This window comes from Cricetulus griseus, chromosome 6 (assembly GCF_003668045.3).
Source record: "Cricetulus griseus strain 17A/GY chromosome 6, alternate assembly CriGri-PICRH-1.0, whole genome shotgun sequence".
Lineage (NCBI taxonomy): Eukaryota > Metazoa > Chordata > Mammalia > Rodentia > Cricetidae > Cricetulus > Cricetulus griseus.
This window is the reverse complement of record NC_048599.1, coordinates 103,186,300-103,204,946: the sequence shown is the minus strand read 5'-3', so window position 1 is coordinate 103,204,946 and position 18,647 is coordinate 103,186,300. Positions and strand designations below refer to the sequence as shown.

At 44.2% G+C, this 18,647-nt stretch overlaps 1 protein-coding gene across 1 annotated transcript in view; it reads left to right on the top strand.

Moving 5' to 3' along the window:
• The first annotated feature begins 2,802 nt into the window (after positions 1 to 2,802).
• LOC100774346 (rap guanine nucleotide exchange factor 4) overlaps positions 2,803 to 18,647 on the top strand; it is a 295,338-nt gene continuing 279,493 nt past the window's right edge. Inside the window, exon 1 of the mRNA XM_027420185.2 lies at positions 2,803 to 2,867. Within this exon, the coding sequence (XP_027275986.1) occupies positions 2,803 to 2,867 (65 nt within the window). The remainder of the gene's footprint in view (positions 2,868 to 18,647) is intronic.

The following is an 18,647-nucleotide window of genomic DNA, read 5'->3' as shown; positions in this document are numbered from 1 at the left end:
TCATTTCTTGAGTTCATGATAGTCTCTCTCTGACCCTGCTGCCCAGCTCCAAGCAATTCCCAATCTACAGTCAATCTTTATAAATTCACCTTCTGTAGACATTTTCCAAAATGGGAACACTTCATGTATGGTCTTTTTTAGTTTGGTGTTATTTTATGTCCTTTAAAAGGGGGCTGGAGAGATGATTAAGGATGCTTGCTGCTCTTGCAGAGGACCTGGGTTTGGTTCCCAGCACCTACACAGGGGCTCAACCACCTATAACCTCAGTGCCAGGTAATCTGACAAATCCCTTCTGACCTTCACTGGGACCAGGCCATACATGTGGTACACTTATATTCATACAGGCTAAACACTCACACATAGAAAATAAATAAATCTAAGAAAGAAGAATTAACAAAAAAAGGTAGAATATTCTTAGATTCTTTGCCTTTCCCCTCTTCACAATAATAATGATCAGTAGCACATTCTCCCCTACTTTCGTAGTTCTTGATACAGTCAAATCCCTTTCAGACCATGAGAATAATCTGTATATCAATAAGACTGTGCCTAAGGGGGATCATTTCTCTGTATATATTTAATTCCTGAGATGTTCCCTTATTCTTATATGTGAATAACAATCTATAACCATTTAGTTCTTGTCACTTAGGAAGTCATTTTGGATAGACCTTATATTCTCATGTTGACAGAAACAGCAGAGCCATCACTTTGAAGTTAGACATACCCAACTCTGGTTCAGGGGAAGAGATATGGCTCTAGTGTATGGGTTATGGGCCTTTGTGGCCCTCACTGTCGTGGTGACTCACTGGTACCTACCTCCAGGGATGGAGGCACATGCTCTGGACGAGCAAATAGTTGTTGGTGCTCCTCCCAGACCCTATTTAAATAATTCTACTTGTCCTTAGAGGTAGGTCAGTGCCCCCCAAGTAACAAGCAAAGCCCCTGCACTGTATCAGACAGATTGTAACATGCTTCATATGTGTGGGAGACTTATTGGGGACCTTACCCCCACAACAAGTGTCTTCCTTTAAGGCAGTCAATAGTCTCCCTCAAAATATAATTTTCACTATTTCATTCTGATTTTCAAAGATCTTTAGTGTTCCTTGTAGAGTATTATCCCTCTGCTCTGCCTCTCATTAGATGAGAGTATGTATAAAGAATGCCACCCACTGCCCCCAAACCTAGTAGATTTAACAAATAGCTAATATCCTTAGCTTTGTGACCTCCTGTGGCTACTTTGAGCCTCTGTGTGATGACAGGTGATGTGTTGTCCTTTTTTCCTCTGGTTCCTTACTTCCAAATATTCCGGAGGCATTTTGAGCAAGCATTCAGTAACCTTGAAGTGTTCCAGTGGCTCTGATACCTTTTTAAACAAAAATACTGAGAAGACATGTCTCCTTCAATCCATATACGATGATGTCTTTGGAAATCTTAATGTGGCTTGATAGGTTAAGTGATATTTATGGCAAGTAATAGAAATGGACAGAATGAAGTTCAGCTGAGGGACAAGCGTGAGCAGGGAGGTGTTGCTGAAGGCCGTCGATCCCTGGTCTGAAACCAGATCCTGTCTATTGGACATGGGGAAATGGAAATTTTTCTGGAAAGCTTTAAGGTCAAGGTTGTTTTATTGGAACAGATGCATCCCAGAAGGCATGAGCTGTTTCCTTCTCCCCAGGTTCCCCGAATCTACCCTGAAAGGGTGGGGGTGGGGGAAGCAGCAGCAATAACAAGGAGGGCAAAGTAATGTACCTTTCCAGCCTTGCCTATTCCTAAATGTATGTCACAAATATCAAAACGGTGCTTGGTAGGCGTCCAACAGATTTAACTTGTCCCCAAATTCCTGAACAACCGTCCTTGTAAATTTGTTGTATTTTGGCAGAGTAAAACTGAACAACTTCTAGGCATAACATTTGCTGTGAACACACCTACAGGAGACAGCCAGCTGTGGCCACCCCAGCACTGGATCAGGGAAAAGAAAAGAAAAGCTGTGGGAGAGAAGAGGCTACCCCCGCAAGTTCATGGAGGGCCCAGGAACTTGGCTTCCAGACATGAAACCCCAGTTCTGCTTGAGACTCAGGGATACCCCATTCTTAATTTTTTTTCTTTTTTTTTTCTTTTTATTTTTTGTCATGCTTGGGCCCTGGAGCCCAGGAAAGTCCAAGTTTCAAAGCCAGTGACTTCAGTTTGTACCCCCTCCTTATCCTCTGGTCTCCTGGGTCCTTCTGCCTCAGTGACCACACTGCCTCTTTCTGTCCTTCCCAGCCCCCCACGCCCGCAACCTTCAGAATAATTTACCCTCTGGGATCCACACCAAAAGACCATGGTGTCCCCCACCCCCACCTCACGGCAAGCCCGCACAGCCCCGCCCTCTCTCGTCCCCGTTTAAAGGGAAGATTGTAAAAAGGTGAGCCAGGAGCAGCCAGCAAGTTTTGACAGACACTGAGGAGGACTAATGGGTTTCTAAGGAAACAGTGAGGCAGCAGCCATTTTAGTGGCATTTGCCGTATGAAAAATATATAGAGTCTGACATCCCCTCCCCACGCGCACCGGGGTGGCACCGGCTGCAGGGACCCCGAGGTGAGGGTGGACGTGGGCCTGGCGGAGCTGGGCACCTGCCGCAGGTGTCGCCGGGTCGCCGCTCCTGGCGGTGTGGCGGGGTGGCGGGGCTCCACGCGGGCGCCGCAGTGCAGCGCGGGCCTCGCGCCTGGCCCGCCCCTCGGTCCCCGCCCCGCAGGCCGCGGGAGCCCGCCGGGAGGCGCGCGGGAGGTGGCCGCGGCCCGGGGCCACCGCGCGCTACTGCCCAACATGGTCGCTGCGCACGCTGCACACTCTCCGTCCTCGGCCGAGTGGATCGCCTGCCTGGATAAAAGGTATGCGGGGCGGGGTGCGGGATTTGGATCTCGGGGAGCTAGTCCTGGGGTGCCACCTGCGGGAGAGCATTCCACGTGCCGGGAACAGAATGCGGCGCCGCGGGGGACAAGGCGCCAGCCTGCCCCGTCCCCTTCCGCCCCGCAGACTCCACGCTCCGCTCGGCTAGTGGGTGGGTGGGTAGCTAGGGGGTTTCCCTTGGCAGTAAGACCTGGGAGAGTGCATCCGTGCTGGCTTCAGACTGTCCAGACCCTCAGGGTGAATGTCATTTAAGTTTCCAGGAGAGGTGGGGGTGGGGTGGGGGGTTCCTGCAGGTGCAGAGTCCCCTTTTTTGTTTCTGAAAAACCAAGAGGGAGGGACGCAGTGGAGCTATCAAGTCCCTTGCTGAAATTCACAGCTCTCTTTCCTTGGGCGCTCACTCAAGGTCTGTATTAAGAAGGTCACAGGGAGGTGGCTTTGGTCTTAATCTGTGCCGCTGCAGAAAAGACCCTCACTCTAAAGAGAAATTTAAACCGCAGAGAGTGTTGCCTCTGGCCAGCCTCCAAGGAAGGTGCTGTGGGTGACAACGGATTGTAGTTGTTTCCGGGCTCTGACAGTGTAATTTTTCTGTTTGTCCAGATTGCAAATTTAACAGTAAACATTACACAGTATGTTAGCAATAATAGTTTATTACCCTAAGGAGAAAGGGGATGCATCTGAACTCTGAGAGAAACAAGCATGACGTCTTGCAGTGTGAACTGCCTCTGCACCTCAGAGTTTGGTGCTGAAGGCCAGTGGTTCACATCTTGCAGCTATCTATATGATATCTGTATTTGCATCTGTGGGAAATATTTTGGGCTCTGCCATATTGAAATTTTTTTCAATGAACAGATTTGTAACCGGATCAAACTTGAGGATCTTCAGTGTGGCCTGCCTGCTGTGTATGCTCTACTATTACAGGCCTTTGATGAAAAGATATTAACTAACTGAGAAGAGCTAAATGAAACTCATTTTGAAAAACTTAATATGATAAACGATCTTGACTTTTAGTTACCACACAGTAGCAAGAATATTTTTGGCAGGCATTGCCCCATTTCCGACTAAAATGATATGTACTAATATTAGAGAAATTACATTCAGTAAACAGCAAGACAACTGAAGGGATGGTAAAGTCATACAGAAGAGCCTGCTAATGTGTTCAGTAACCTAAATTTAATACTTTAGGAAAAGTGAATTATAAAACAAGAGATAATCAAGATCTTGCACTTAACCTATAAATAGCAGTGCATTCTCGTGAGTGGTAATTTTGGGTAGTAAGCAACATACTTCTCTTTGCAGAAATGCATAGTATACAGTTTTGAACAGTCGGTAATTCATTAGGAGCACTTCATTGGGAGTAAATCATTCAGTGAACACTTATGGCAGAGGCATAGAGTAGCATGAGTGGGGTGGATATGATGTCTTTACCTGCACATATACCTACCTGGTTGTATTTGGAATGGGATTCCAGAGCGGGGTGCCACAGTTTAGTGCTATCATCCATAAATGGGCAACAAACAAACAAACAAACAAACATCACAAAACCAACTCCTGCTCCGGAGCCTGGTGTTACTGAAATGCAGGTGAACTGACAGATCAACAGAGTTCTGATCTCACACTTGTCACTTTTACTTCCTGAGTATGAAAAATGAAGCAAGAGTGTCTCAGGCTCACCTCCCAGCAATGAGTGGGCAAATGGAAGGGAGGAAAAATGTGCCTAGTGTGTTGAAAACTAGGAGATGCCGTGGACATGTTTTATTTCCTGGTGTGAAGACCTCATTGCCCGTTCTGTGGCCTTGATCCCAGAATTCCTAAGCAGAGCTGTTTAGGAGCGGCTGTTCCATTGCCAGTGGGAAGGGGAGATATATTTTGAAATTGCATTTTTAAACGTAGTCTGTTAATTTTTTAAAAGAGCTGAGAGTGAGGATGAAAATTGTCTGGGAAGCTTCATGCAATACCTCCTTCCCCGGGGCATTGTCTTTAATACGTCCGAGAGGTGGGCTGGACATTGAAGGTGCAGCAATGAGAGTTGCTGTCTGGCTTAGAAGTGTGGATGGCTTTGTGGTGGGGTAGCCAGGTAACTGTATAAGTGCAATCCAATGATAAATGTTTTAACAAGGATGTGTAAGGTGCTTTGGAAATGCAGTCATGCCTGGCTATAAGAGGCTGGGGACTATTTTACCGAAGACAGAGAATAGAGAGGTCAGGGCAGACAGACAAGCAACTTGGTTAAAGGCACATAGAAATGGCAAGGGACCCCCCTTTCCTCCCCACCTCAAATTCCTTTTGTGACCAAATCTAGGCTACAGGAAGACACACTCAGTTTCCTAAGTCTTTTTATCATGGGCATTTCCAAGTGTGCATAGGAAAAGAAGGAACGATGCAGTGAAGAAGGGCTTGGGACTATGCTGCCGGGAACACAGGAAGTTCTGCTGAGAAATGTAGTTTAAATGTATGCATGAGCCAAGTGACCAGGAGTGTGGATATCTGGAAAAAAGAGGAGCCCAGAGATTGAAATAGAAGAAAGAGTAGAGTAGGAGAAAGAGGAGGGGGGAGGAGAACATGAGGGAGCAGGAAGATTGAGTCTGGGTAAGAATAGAGGAGAGCAAGAAAAGAGATACCTTAATAGAGAGAGCCATTATAGGTTTAAAGAGAAATCTGGCACTAGGGGAATGTCTAGAGATCTACAAGGATGTCACCAACTAAGAATCTAAGCAATGATGGAGAGGCTACCTTAAATGCCCTTCCCCGATAATGAGATTGATGACCTTATATGCCATCCTAGAGCCTTCATCCAGTGGCTGATAGAAGCAGAAGCAGACACCCACAGCTAAACACTGAATCGAAGTCCTGGAATCCAGTTGCAGAGAAGGAGGAGCAAAGGGGTCAAGACCAGGCTGGAGAAACCCACAGAAACAGCTGACCTGACTAAGTGGGAGTTCATGGACCCAAGCCAGACAGCTGTTTCAAACCAGGCCCCCCCGAATGTGGGTGACAGTTAGGAGGCCTGGGCAGTCTATGGGGCCTCTGGCAGTGGAACCAGTGTTTATCTCTAGTGCATGAATGGGCTTTGGGAGCCCATTCCCCCATGGGGGGATACTCTCTCAGCCCAGACACACGTGGCAGGGGGGAGGGCAAGACCCTGGCCCAAATGATGTGATAGACTTTGATGATCACCCATAGAAGGTCTCACTCTCCCTGAGGAGTAGATAGGGATGGGCTAAGGGGGTCAGTGGCGGGCAAGGGAGGATGGGAGGGAGAGGGAACCGGGATTGACATGTAAAATAAGATTGTTTCTAAATTAAAATTAAAAACAAGAAGACAGAGTAGAGAGGAGGATATTGCTGATGGAGATGGCTCAGTTAGTAAAACGTCTGCTGTACAAACACCTGAGTTTGGATTCCCAGCACCTGTGTTAAAAGCCTGGCATTGTAGCAGACATCTGCAGACACAGCAATAGGGAGGCATAGACAGGAGCTCACTGGCTGGGCAGTCTAGTCAAATGGATGAGCTCCACATTCAACAGGGTACCGTGTCTTATAAGATAAGGTTACACCCAGCTTTGACTGCTGACTTCTACATGTGTGTACATCCATATGTATAGCACACACACACACACACACACACACACACACACACACACACACACACCAAGCTTTAAAAAGAGAAAAGAAAGTAGAGATAGAAAAGTCTACTTGAGTGAAGACATATATAAGCAAAAATTGGAGTGAAGCAAACTAACATGGAAAAGAAAGAAAGCCGGAGAAGTGTGCTGTTGGTATGCCTACAAAGCAATCCTGGTTGGAACAATATTCTCCAAACTTACATGTGAAGAAGGAGCTCAAAAATATGTAGATGTGTCAATTAGGCTAAAGAAAGAAAATGCAAGGCATTTTATGTATCAGCTACTTAAGGTCATGGACTGGGTCGTACTGAGGGGGTTTCTGTAAATACTCACCTAAAAACTGGAATGACGGTAGACTTTAGGATGCATAAACTGATGCAGAGAGGTTTTAGTGCACTCATTGTGAATGCAAAGCACCTTTACCGATTGCTTATGGCTCTTACATAGATTGTTCCTTCAGCAAGAGATGATTAACTAAAAATGAAATTGTATTAGTTCCTACTATTTGGGATTTAAAACAGTAAGATGGCACTTTAAAAAAATGTGATGACCTTTATTTTATTTTAGTGAAAGGTTTTAAGTTGGCTTCCTGTGACTTTAACAAGCTGTTTCTAGGTGATGACTTGCATGGTGGGTAAGGGGTGTCACCAAGTCACATGTTTGGCAAATCATTGCCTGTTTCAACCATAATAGAGCAGGAATCAGCAAACCGTGGCCTGTAAATCCCTCAAGAATGCCTCTAAAATTCCTGATTGGTTGGAAAATAAATAAAAAGAGTAATATTTCACGATCCATAAAGTTTGTATGAATTCAAATTTCAGTGTGCATCAGCAGTTTTATCGGAACACAGCCACACTTACTTGGTTACATATCGTCTGTGGCTGCTGTCACTCTGCAGTGGCAAAGCTGAGTAGCTGCCAGAAGGCTTGTGGCCCACAGAGCTTAAATATCTACTGTGTGAACCTTCACGGAAAACATTGTCACCCTTTGCTCTAGATGAGCAGCTGGCCCAAGAATGATCGTGAGCTACTAGAGGGAACAGGAACACCCCTTCTCTTTGGAAAGAGTTTGCCCTTCCTTTTGTATGAAGTTCTGAAAAGCTTTGAGGAGGGGGAGGGGAGGTACAGTTGATGAATCTACCCAAGGATCACTGTCTCAAGGCCGAAGCAGAAGATGAAGTCAAGGATGGTGGAATATGTCAAACAGGCTGTCATCTTTTAAAGGCAACGAAGTTTTTTCTTTTTAAAATTTTTGTATTCATGTTTCCTCTAAATACACACACACACACACACACACACACACACACACACACACACACACACACTTCTACTGATGCTTCCTTTGCATGTGACTTACCCCCATATAGATGGTATGTTAACTTTTTTGATGTGGTGGAATGAGACTGAAAGAATCAAGGAACACATTTGCTAAAACCAAAATACTTTGTAGGACACATGGTGTGAGAAGATGACTCAAATCGAAGCATCAGTTATGGTCTTACTCTGGAGGGATGGAGAAGATCAAAGAGGCACACAGAGCAGAACTGTGGCTCTGGGGGAGGCTGCTGTCAACGAGGCAGGACCCCAGGGATGGCATTCCTCTGGTACTTTCTCCAGGTCTCGGTGCTGGCCTTGCACGCACTCCAGAATTCTTCATTTGTCAGCAAATTGAGAATTCATGCGTGTTTCAGGGATGGTTGCACAAGCACCAGACTCCCTGAGATCTTAGAGTCAGACCAGTCATTAACTTGGCGATAAATCTGTGCCACCCGACAAGTGCGCACACTCATCCTTTGGCTAATGCAGTTGTGACAGAGGACAGCCGAGTGGGGAATCCAGTTGTTAGCAGAAGCACATCTCTCAGATTTCCAAAGAGAAGCTAGGCTGCTGGGAGGTCAGAAAGCTCACTGGCATCTTCAGCCTGCAGAGTGTGTTCTTTTCCCAGAGCCACAGAGCTGGGAATTGAATTCTAATCACAAGGTAACTCTGGGGATACCTGAGGACAGCTTTACTGTCCCATATTCTAGTTAGATGGCCATTGCAAGAGCTCCCAGCGCACACTTTGTCCACTGTAATAAGACAAGTCAGACTCCATGGTAGCTAACTAAGCTGCTTGCTTGCTTCTCGGTCCACATCCTTTGACGTTAGTCACCATATTTTATTCATCCCTTTATCTCTAGCACCTGCCTGGTGTGGTGCCCTCATTGTAGAAGGTGCTCACAGGGCCAGGGTGAGGTGGCCACATACACGGTCTCCTCTGGGCCCAGGTGGTCTCTGCAGTTCCCTAGCAAGGTGGAAGGTGCAGGTGGTGGATTAAAGCTGTCCACATCCTCCTCTGTTGCTCCTGGCTCCTGCCTGATATGAATCCTGGTTTTGGAGTGGGGGTGAGGAGACATTTCATAACTATTTGAACCAACTGTTTTAAAAATTCAATCTATTTTTATTGTGGAAAATTTAAAAATACATAAAATAGTAAGATTCTGTCATTCCACCTCTCCCCACCCCAACAATCATGAGCTCACTGCTATGCTTGTTTTATTTTTATAGCCATTCATTCACCCTCTGTACCCAGGATTGATTATTTATTTAGTAGTTGGTTGCATGTGTGGTGTGTGTGTGCACAGGGGTTGGGGGGCAGGTGTGTATATGCTGCAGGGTGTGGAGCTCAGGGACATTCAGCAGTCATTCTTTCCTCCATCACAGCTGGCCCCAGATGTTCTGGGCCATTCTTCTGTTGCTGCCTCCCACCTTGCTGAAGGGTTGCTGGAATTACAGATGCATTCTAGATAATAATGCTTTGTTATGTGGCTTCTGGACACAGGTTGTCAGGTGGGTGTGCAGTACTTTACCCACTGAGCTTCTCCCCAGCATCCTACCCCTGGCTTATTTTGAAGCAGTTCCCACATGCAGTATTTAATCTGCAAATACTGCAATATATATATCTCAAAAAGGTAAGGATTCTTTATAAAGAAAGTAATGCCTGGTGGTGGTGGTGCACGCCTTTAGTCCCAGAAGTTGAAAGGCAGAGGCAGGAGGATCTCTGAGTTTGAGGCCAGCCTGGTCTACAGAGTGAGTTCCAGGATAGCCAGGGCTACACAGAAATCCTGTCTCTCAAAAACCAAAATAATAGTAATAATAATAATGATTTAATAATAATAATAATAACACCATTACTATACATTACAAAATTTGACACTAGCTCCTTAATATATTCAAATATTCAAAGTTCCTTGTTTATCTCAAAACTTTATTTTGTTTGTATCAGATGCAAATTATTTATGTTTAGTTTAGATATGTTTTAACACCTAAATTTCTCTCCCCATTTCTTGAAACTGTGGGATTGTTTCCCATCTGAATTTTAAATGCTTTCCTGTGGTGTTTTTAGAGACACGTTCCTTTGCATCTGTATTTCCTGAAACTGGCATTTGGGTTTGAGCTTGATTAAATTCTGGTTTGGTGGTTTGGTGAGAGCTTCTGCAGGAGAACTATGAAGTTCCATCAAGATGCACGTGGTGTCAATTGCTCTTCCTGTGATTCTAGCAATATATTATTTTCAAGTTTCATGCCTGACATCTCTCTATTTGCAGCTTCTTAGGGGACAGCTCACTGTGGCCTCACGACCATGGGAGCACATGCCGTGTGTATGTGGAGCAGTTAGAGGACAGCACAGTCCTGTGTCTAATCAGTTAGTGTTATGGCTCTGGTTTTATCTGCAGAAGGACGTTAGGAAAGGGAAGCATGGCCTGATCGGATACCCCCAGAGAGGAGACATGGGGGATGGTATGCCTGAGGACCAGTGAGCCTCTGAGAGGGGTAGCTGGTCCAGAACACCTTTGGCCCTGCCTCCTGTCCCTTGCCCAGAGCCTGGGAGGCTGAATTTTCCATAGGAAAGTGATGTCCAGCAGAGCAAATGCAGCCTCCTGTCTTCCTTGGGTTCCCCTAGGTAGATTTCTGGCTTCTCCAGTGATGGCGAGACTAGCATTGCCCTTATGTCTGAATTCTCCTGGATTAATAAACTTTCAAAACCCTCCCTTAGTGCCAGATTAACCTCCCAGACTACTCCCCCAAGCCATGGGCAGCTGGTTTTGCTGCTGGCAGATTTAAAGCTACATCCTCAAGAGAGGCATGAAAGAGAGCAGCCATCCTATGCTTTTCCCTCCCAGAGAATGAAGGCACGGGGAGGCTCTGGCCTAAGTAGTACTGAGAGGAAGGAGCCAGAAATAACTGGGTGGATGATAGATAGGGAAGCAGTTATACATCCCCAGGTAAACGGCAGCAGCCATCTCCAGCTGGCCTTGTTGACTCAGCTGCCTCTTGGTGAAGCACGTGGGTCTCCTGTGGAAAAGCGAAACGTGTGACCTCTCTCTTTCCTCTTCATACATGAACTTTTTTCGGTGTCTCCTGCTCTCTCTGTGAAGACTACCTAAACTTTGTGCCCAAGGCACACGCTACAGACCAGGTGTGTTCGTCTCTGCATAGGGCAGTTCCCTTGTGACATCCCGTAGACATTTTGAGGCCACACTGCCTTCACACTTCCACTGCCACACTAGCTGGAGAGAAAAGGAAAAAGCCAATTTCTTCCAGTCTCTTCCTCCAGTCCAGGTGTCCACACAGGTCGGCCACAGTGACATAGTGAAGAATACTGAGAGATTCCAGGATGACTTTTGCTTTCCTGATGACAATGGAGATGTTGATGGCCTTGCTGTCTAGAATGCTTGGGTTGGTGGCAGCTGTCTTGTAACCCAAAAGGAGAGACCAAGACAGAGGCCCTGTTCTGACTTTGCTCAGCAATTCTGTATCTTAAGATTTTCTGTCTTGTGAAGAAAATGATACCCTGTTCCTAGAAACTACTCTTTGTTACTCTCTCTTTCATTTGCTGTCAAAACCACCTGCAATCTAACAAACTGGTATGTATCTGAAGTTTTTACCCCTCTTAGCCCCTAAACCCCATTAGTTTTTTCTTCTTTTGTTTTATTAACGATACTGCAATTCTGTATTTTCAGACTTTTAAAGTTATCTATGTCCTTTTGGACATTTAAAGAGTCACCAATCCTTCCCTTTACCATTGTGTTCTGTTTTCTTTCAGGGCCTTATCCTCGGGGTTCCTGGTCCCTTATCCTCAGGGTTCCTCGTCATTTCACAGGCAGATCAGCTTCCTTTTAGGATTGGCCAGGTCTGGATTCAGATTCCATCAGCCCCATTCACCAGCTGTGTGAACCAAGCTGTTAAGTTTTCTGAATTTGTGTTCTTGAAGCTTCAAATAAAGCTTCTGATACCTACAGTGACAGCTGTATGGGGATTTGTGGACCATTTCAAGTACAGCTGAATGTTTATCTCTGAGTCGTCAAAGTGTAGTGCAGGTGACCAGCATTTGGGGATCATTGTATGTAGGCTCAGTTATCTGGCTCCATTTGATTAGTGATAAATTTCTTCCAACCTAATGAGTTCTAGTAGTTACTGTATAATTGTTTTATATAGACCACGGTGTCTATAAATAATGGTAGTTTTACTTATTCGTTTGGATTATTTTACTTTTCATTATTTTTCTTGCTTAACTTCACTAGTTAGGAATCCTAGGACAAGGTTGAAGAAAAGAGGTGAGATAAGGAGCATCTCTGAGTTCTTATCTTACAGGAAAGGGCTTTTTTTGCCATGGAATTTTAGGTCCGAGTCCCCCCACTCCCTCCACTTCCTTTCTTATACTTTCTTTTATTTTAAAGCAAATTTCATCTTCAGATCTATTGACACAGTACTTCCAAGTTACCCTCTGCCATCTCTGTGACCAAACACCTGAGAGGAAGTGACTTATGGGGAGAAGAGTTATTCATTTTGGCTCACAGTTAAGAAGCAGGGGCACGAGGTGGCTGGTGACATCACATCCTCAGTCATGAAGCAAAGAGAAATGGAGGCTGGCTTCTTTGTTTACCCTTTTTATTTGGTCTGTCATCATCATGAGATGCTGGTACCAACTCAGGGTGAGTCTTCCCTCCTCAGTGAATTCTCTCTGGAAAGACCCTCACAGGCATAGCCACAGGCATGACATCGTTGGGAAAACGTCTACTCAAGTCCTTTGCCCGTTTTTCAGTCCATTTTGGTTTTTTTGCCATTGAGTTGTATGAATTCTTCTATCTTTTGGATATTAAATTCTTACCAGATTTCTATTTTGTGGGTAGCCTTTTTTACTCCATGGGTTGCTTCTTTGCTAGTAAGTCCCTGGTTATTTATTTATTTATTGGTTTCATTATTTTCTTAGTTTGAAATCTCTTTAAAAATTATTCCTTTGATTTTTTTGAAATTATTATATAATCCAAAAATTTCCCCTTTCCTTTCCTCCCTCCAAATCCTCCCACATACTCCTTCTGACCCACTTTCAAATTCATGGCCCATTTTGTCACTGTTATTACATACATCTCTCTCTCTCTCTCTCTCTCTCTCTCTCTCTATATATATATATATATATATATATATATATATATATATATATATATATATGTCTTTATACTGTTACTTGTATGTGTGCTTTCATGGTTGACCATTTGGTATTGGTTAACTGGTTGGTGTGCTGTTTCCCGAGGACTATTTCTCTGGCTATTACATGACTATTTATTGAATATGTCAAGGCGGGTTGAGTGCTTAAATCTTGCATGTTGTTTTCATCAGCTCTGCTTTCCTTGCCATTCCTTCCTCACTTCTCTGCTTGCCTCCTTCTCCCTGCCTCATGCTCCCTGAAACCAAATACAGTGCAGGAAAAGATTAGATTTTTAGGTCATTTCCTGCCCACTGTTCATGCATTCATTTATTCACTCAGACTCGACTTTGCTTTCTGAATGCCAGACACTCTTGCCAATTGCCCATTAGTGAGAAAACTGATGAAGCCCTTGACCTTGCAAATTGAAATACTAGATGAAAAAACACACATTCAGTCAGTCTTCAGGACATGACTGAGTACCTGATTATGTGCTAGAACCTCTTCCAGCTGGCACAGAATAGGGTAGTGAACAGGGACAAGTTACCTGTGAGAAGGGCCATGGAGCTAAAGGTAAAGAATACAGGCATGGGGACGTAGAAGTAAGCAAGTGCAAGCATCTATACTACCGTCTTCAGCAGGGACAGGAGCAGTGATGGAGACTAAAGCGGACCAGGAGGAGAGACCTAGAAGCATTGCTGTTTGAAAGAGAATGGCCAGAGAGGTCTTCCTGCTGAAGTAATGTTTCATTTGGAGCCTTGAACGAGCTGTGAGTTAGTTGAATCTAATTAAATCCAGGCTGTACCAAATGATGGATGAGACATTTTGGAGAGCAGAGTTGGATGGATGCCCATGGTCCTCACATCCTATACAGGATGAATAAATATGGTGACATCCTTTTGTTTTGTGACAAGATCTGAATTTGAAAAAAAAAATACCCATATTTTGTTAACTATTTTTTGTTGCTGTAGTAGATGATGGAAATTTTATAAAATGGGTAAATGAAGACTTTTGGAATTCTTAGTTATCTTTTAAAAATTAGACTTGTTTATTAATTGGGTAAGAATCACACGTGTGCCATAGTACATGTGTGAAGATCATGGAACAACTTGTGGGAATCAGGTCTCTCCTGCCTTGTGGGCACTGAAGAAACTCAGGTTATCAGGCTTGGTGGCAAGTACCTTTGCCTATTGAGCCATTTAGCCAGCCCAGGGCTACTTTTAAAATACTATTATTTAGAGATATATTTAAAAATGGGACTAGAGCCAGGTGGTATTGGCATAAGCCTTTAATCCCAGCACTTGGAGGCAGAGGCAGACAGAGCTCTGTGAGTTTGAGGCCAGCCTGGTCTACAAAGCGAGTTCTAGGACATCTAGAGCTACACAGAGAAACCCTGTCTCAAAAAAATGAGGAAAAAAATGGGACTGGAGAGATGGTTCAGTGGTCAAGAGTACTTGTAGGCTCATATGTTTGAATGCTTGGTTCCCAGTTAGTGAAACTGTTTGAGAAGGTTTAGGAGTATGGTCTTGTTGGAGGAGATGTATTACTGGGGGTGAACCTTGAGGTTTCAAAAGTTCTTGCTAGGCCCAGTCTCTCCTCTCCCTCGGCCTGATGACTTTGGATTTGGATGTAAAGCCCTCAGCTGCTGCTGCAGTACCATGCCTGTCTGCTTCTCACCTGCCATGGTGATCATGGACTGACCATCTAAAACTGTAAGCAAGCTTCCAATTAAATGGTTTCTTTGATAAGAGTTGCCTTGGTCATGGTGTCTCTTCACAGCAATGGAACAGTAACCAGAGAACCTGGATTTGGTTCCCCACATCTACATTATGGCTCACAACCACTCATAGTTCCAATTTCAGGGGAGTCTGACCTCCACATTCACCAGGTATGCACACATGGTACATACACATACATGCAGGCCCGAGCACTTGCTTGTAAAATAAAATAAAATACCCCCCCCAATTTTTAAAGGTACAAAGAAAACACAATTCCTTTTAGTTTTCACCGCTCCCATCCGCCCTCTCTCCCTTTCTCTCTCCTGCTTCTCCCCTTTATAACTTTCAACAGGATCTGTAGTGTAGTCCACCCTAGAGTTCACACCCTCTGTCTCAGCCTCCCAAATTCTGGAATTATAAGAGTGTGCCCTTGCTGGGATTGTAGGAGTATGCCTCCCACCCAGCTTAGTTTTCCAGTATAATGCTTTGGGGGTGGGGAAGGGAAAGCTTTCTTTAGAGAACAGTCCAGTGCCATTCAGCTCAGAGGAGGCAGGGGTGTGAGCATGTTGTCATCACCCCTACTCCAAAAATGGGTTTGGGATTTTTGTAGTCACCTGGGTTAGTTTTACCTGGAGTGAATTTAGTCCCTGTGTGGGGCCTCTTAGGCCTCTAAGGCTGAAGTCCTAGAAGGAAATCCTGCCAGCATGCTGCTTGAAAGATTTGTTTGCTAGCTTGAACAGTGTGTGTGTGTGTGTGTGTGTGTGTGTGTGTGTGTGTGTGTGTGTGTGTGTGTGTGTGTGTGCTGGGCTCACATCATGGCTTCCTCATTACAATTTAGCAGTATGTTTTATTTTCTTATGTCAGAAATTGAAGCCCACTAGAGAATAGCAAGTCTGCTATGCTAATGTTAGGACAGCTGCCTACACCAGACTTCCCTGATGGTATTTGAAGACCTAAGTTGTGGAGCTGGAATTATCTGACTTCTGGCTAGGCTTTATATTTTATTTACCTAAAATACTTTAAAAGCTACATTAGGAATCCTGTGTAATTATCTAGATTATTAAGGCACGGATCAGGGAGTCCTCTCTTGATACAGCAGGGTACCACTGCTCTATGCCTAAGGGAGGTATCTGCACAGCTAGGCTGGGAGCCCCAGTATGAATAGAGCATGTGTTCCCATGCTCGATCACCTCCTGCGGCTGTTATTGTAAGCCCACGAATACACCTTATCTTTCCCTCAATTGAATTTGATGTTATCTCTACCGCCTTGCTTCCTACCTTTTCAGCGTGTGCTTGGATATTTATCTTAACTTCAGAAGCCATTTTAGAATTCAGCATTCAACAGGTTCTGGATGTCACAGTAAATTTAATTTTAAAACCCCTGCGGGTTTAGAGAATTAATATATAGTTTGTCTTCCTTATCAGAAGTTCTAGCTTCAGGAGAAACGGGCAAGAAAACTGTGCCTTAGGGGAGTGTGCAGAAAGCAGAAGTGGGGGCTAACTCTGGCGTTGTTTTTGGTTACCTGAAAGATAGTGAAATCAAAATAAGTTAAATATATGAATATATTATTCATCACTATTAGAGAATGCATAATAGGTGCCACCAAGAAGAGAGAGTGAGCAATGACAGTAAAAAAATAGCAAGAAACTAGTTTTAGACTATGGAACAATTACTTAAAATTGAGGTTTTCTTTATTTTTGCATTATAGTTGAACTTGATTTTATGTTATTTGTTCACTTGCTACTGGTTTTTGGCCTGCCACAGTCAAGCTCTGCCACAGGAGAAGGACCCCGTGAGCAGAATAGGGAAAATAGTTTCAATCTATTTCTTTTTTTGTTGGGATGAGCAGCATGTATGACTGATTTCATGTGCTGTGTTCTGCTTATTTATATCATTATACAGGGGAGACTTCATTGATGTGAGTTTATCTCAAGGCAGTAATCTTGAAGGAATTAAAAAGATCTAAAAATATTAAAAGTTAGCATAAAGGGAGTTATAGAAGAGGAAAACATTTAAAGTCCTTGATTTTAGTTTTAAGACATACAGCTGGGACAGCAGTACCACAGAAATGCTTACCTGTGACCCAGTTCCCATCACTTCCTCTTCCCTTGGACTGGGGGTATTGGGGGACACAGGACTGCACAGTGCCCTTTTCTGTTCTAACTTCTTTCTGAGATTATCACCAAGTAACACGTAATAACAACTTTCTCCTTCCCAGATGGAAAACGACACTAGCTTTGACAAGTGACAGGCTATAATCTTTTTTTGTTTTGTTTTGTTCTTGTTTTTGGAGACAGGGTTTCTCTGTGCAGCCTTGGCTGTCCCAGAACTTGCTCTGTAGACCAGGCTGCCTTCGAACTCACAGGGATCAGCCTGCCTCTTCCTCTTGAGTACTGGGATTAAAGGTGTATACCACCACTGTCTGGCAAGACAATCTTTTAATTAGAGTCAAATAAAAGAATTGCTGAAACCTCAATCCAGGATAGCTGTCGTAGATTTTACTTTACTCCCTGCACTGATTTTGATATGAGTATTTTTTTTTAGCGTGTTTTAGCCCAGACTCAATGACTTTTCGACCTCTGAAATGAACGATATAGAACACTTACAGGATGATCATTTCCTAGGTTGCTAAAATTTTTTTATACATTTAATTTTGTATAGGTCTTTTCCCTTCTGAGACAGAATTTCTTTGTGTAGCCTTGGTTGTCCTGGAACTTACTCTGTAGACCAGGCTGGACTTGAACTCAAAGATCTGCCTGCCTCTGCCTCCCAAGTACTAGATTAAAGGTGTGCTCTACCATGCCCAGCTTGATTTTTATAAATATACTTTATAGTGGCTGAAATCATATGGCTCATGTGGATTAAGCTTTTTAAAGAAACCTTTTGGTATCCCATTGGGACACCACAAATGTGGTTGTCAGAATGACAGTATTTCCCAGTGCTTAGCCTTCACAGTAATCTTTCTGCCATGGGTGAATTCCAGGAGTCCTGAAGGAGCTGTTTCAAAACATTTGGTGTACTTAGATGTCCCTTGATGGGGAATGTACTGTGTATGTTCATCTTATTGATTGTTGAATAAAGTACTGTTTGGCCAATGAGGCAGCAAGTTAGACGGGACTAGGAGTCAAAGAGGATTCTGGGAAATGTAGTAGGGAAGTGGTGATCCAGGCAGGAAGTGACATAGCAAGGAGACTCATATTTAAGCAAGGACAAACCGGAAGTGTGCCCCTTTTTTCCCTCCGTTCTTCCTCCAGTGGTGCGATGTGATCCACTGCAAGGGGGGACACCAATGGAAGGTGTCTGATAAGATAAGTCTTTTAAAATATATAGATTTATGATAATTAAGACTGAGCCAACAGATGAGAATCCTAGTCATTGGCCAAGAAGCATTTGTCATAATAGAAGTCTCTGTATTATTTTGTCCATCCACGTGGCGGGCAGAACTCAGGCGGCTGGCAGAGACTGCCCATGTGGCAGTAGGGCTCCGGAGGCTTTTGGTGGAAAGATTTATCCTAACAGTCCCTAGTTGATTGTTTTTCATTTCTGCTCCTACTTAGATGCCTGGGGCTGACATTCCCTCCTGTCTTCTATCTCTCTTGTTGACCAACCTTTCTACTAAGAAAAGTAAGGCAGACACCCTGGGCCCCACCATGGAAATGGACTGAGGATGGCAGGGCCAGCCTATCTTGCCACTGAGTCCCACTGTCCTAAATGTCCTAACCATTAACAAAGTAATCTAGGCCAATGTGTTAAGGTGTTTAATGTGCCATCTCTGCAGAAATAATTGTATTTTAATAAGGAATTCCTGCAGAAGTGGAAACCTTAACTCAAAGACAGGAGGAGCCTGGTGGCTCTTCGAAGTCTCACCTGTTGATGTGCTGTACCGCTTGGTGTAACCTGCGCCCAGTTCTAATGCATCTGCTTAGACATAACCCTTACAACACCTCCTGGTGTA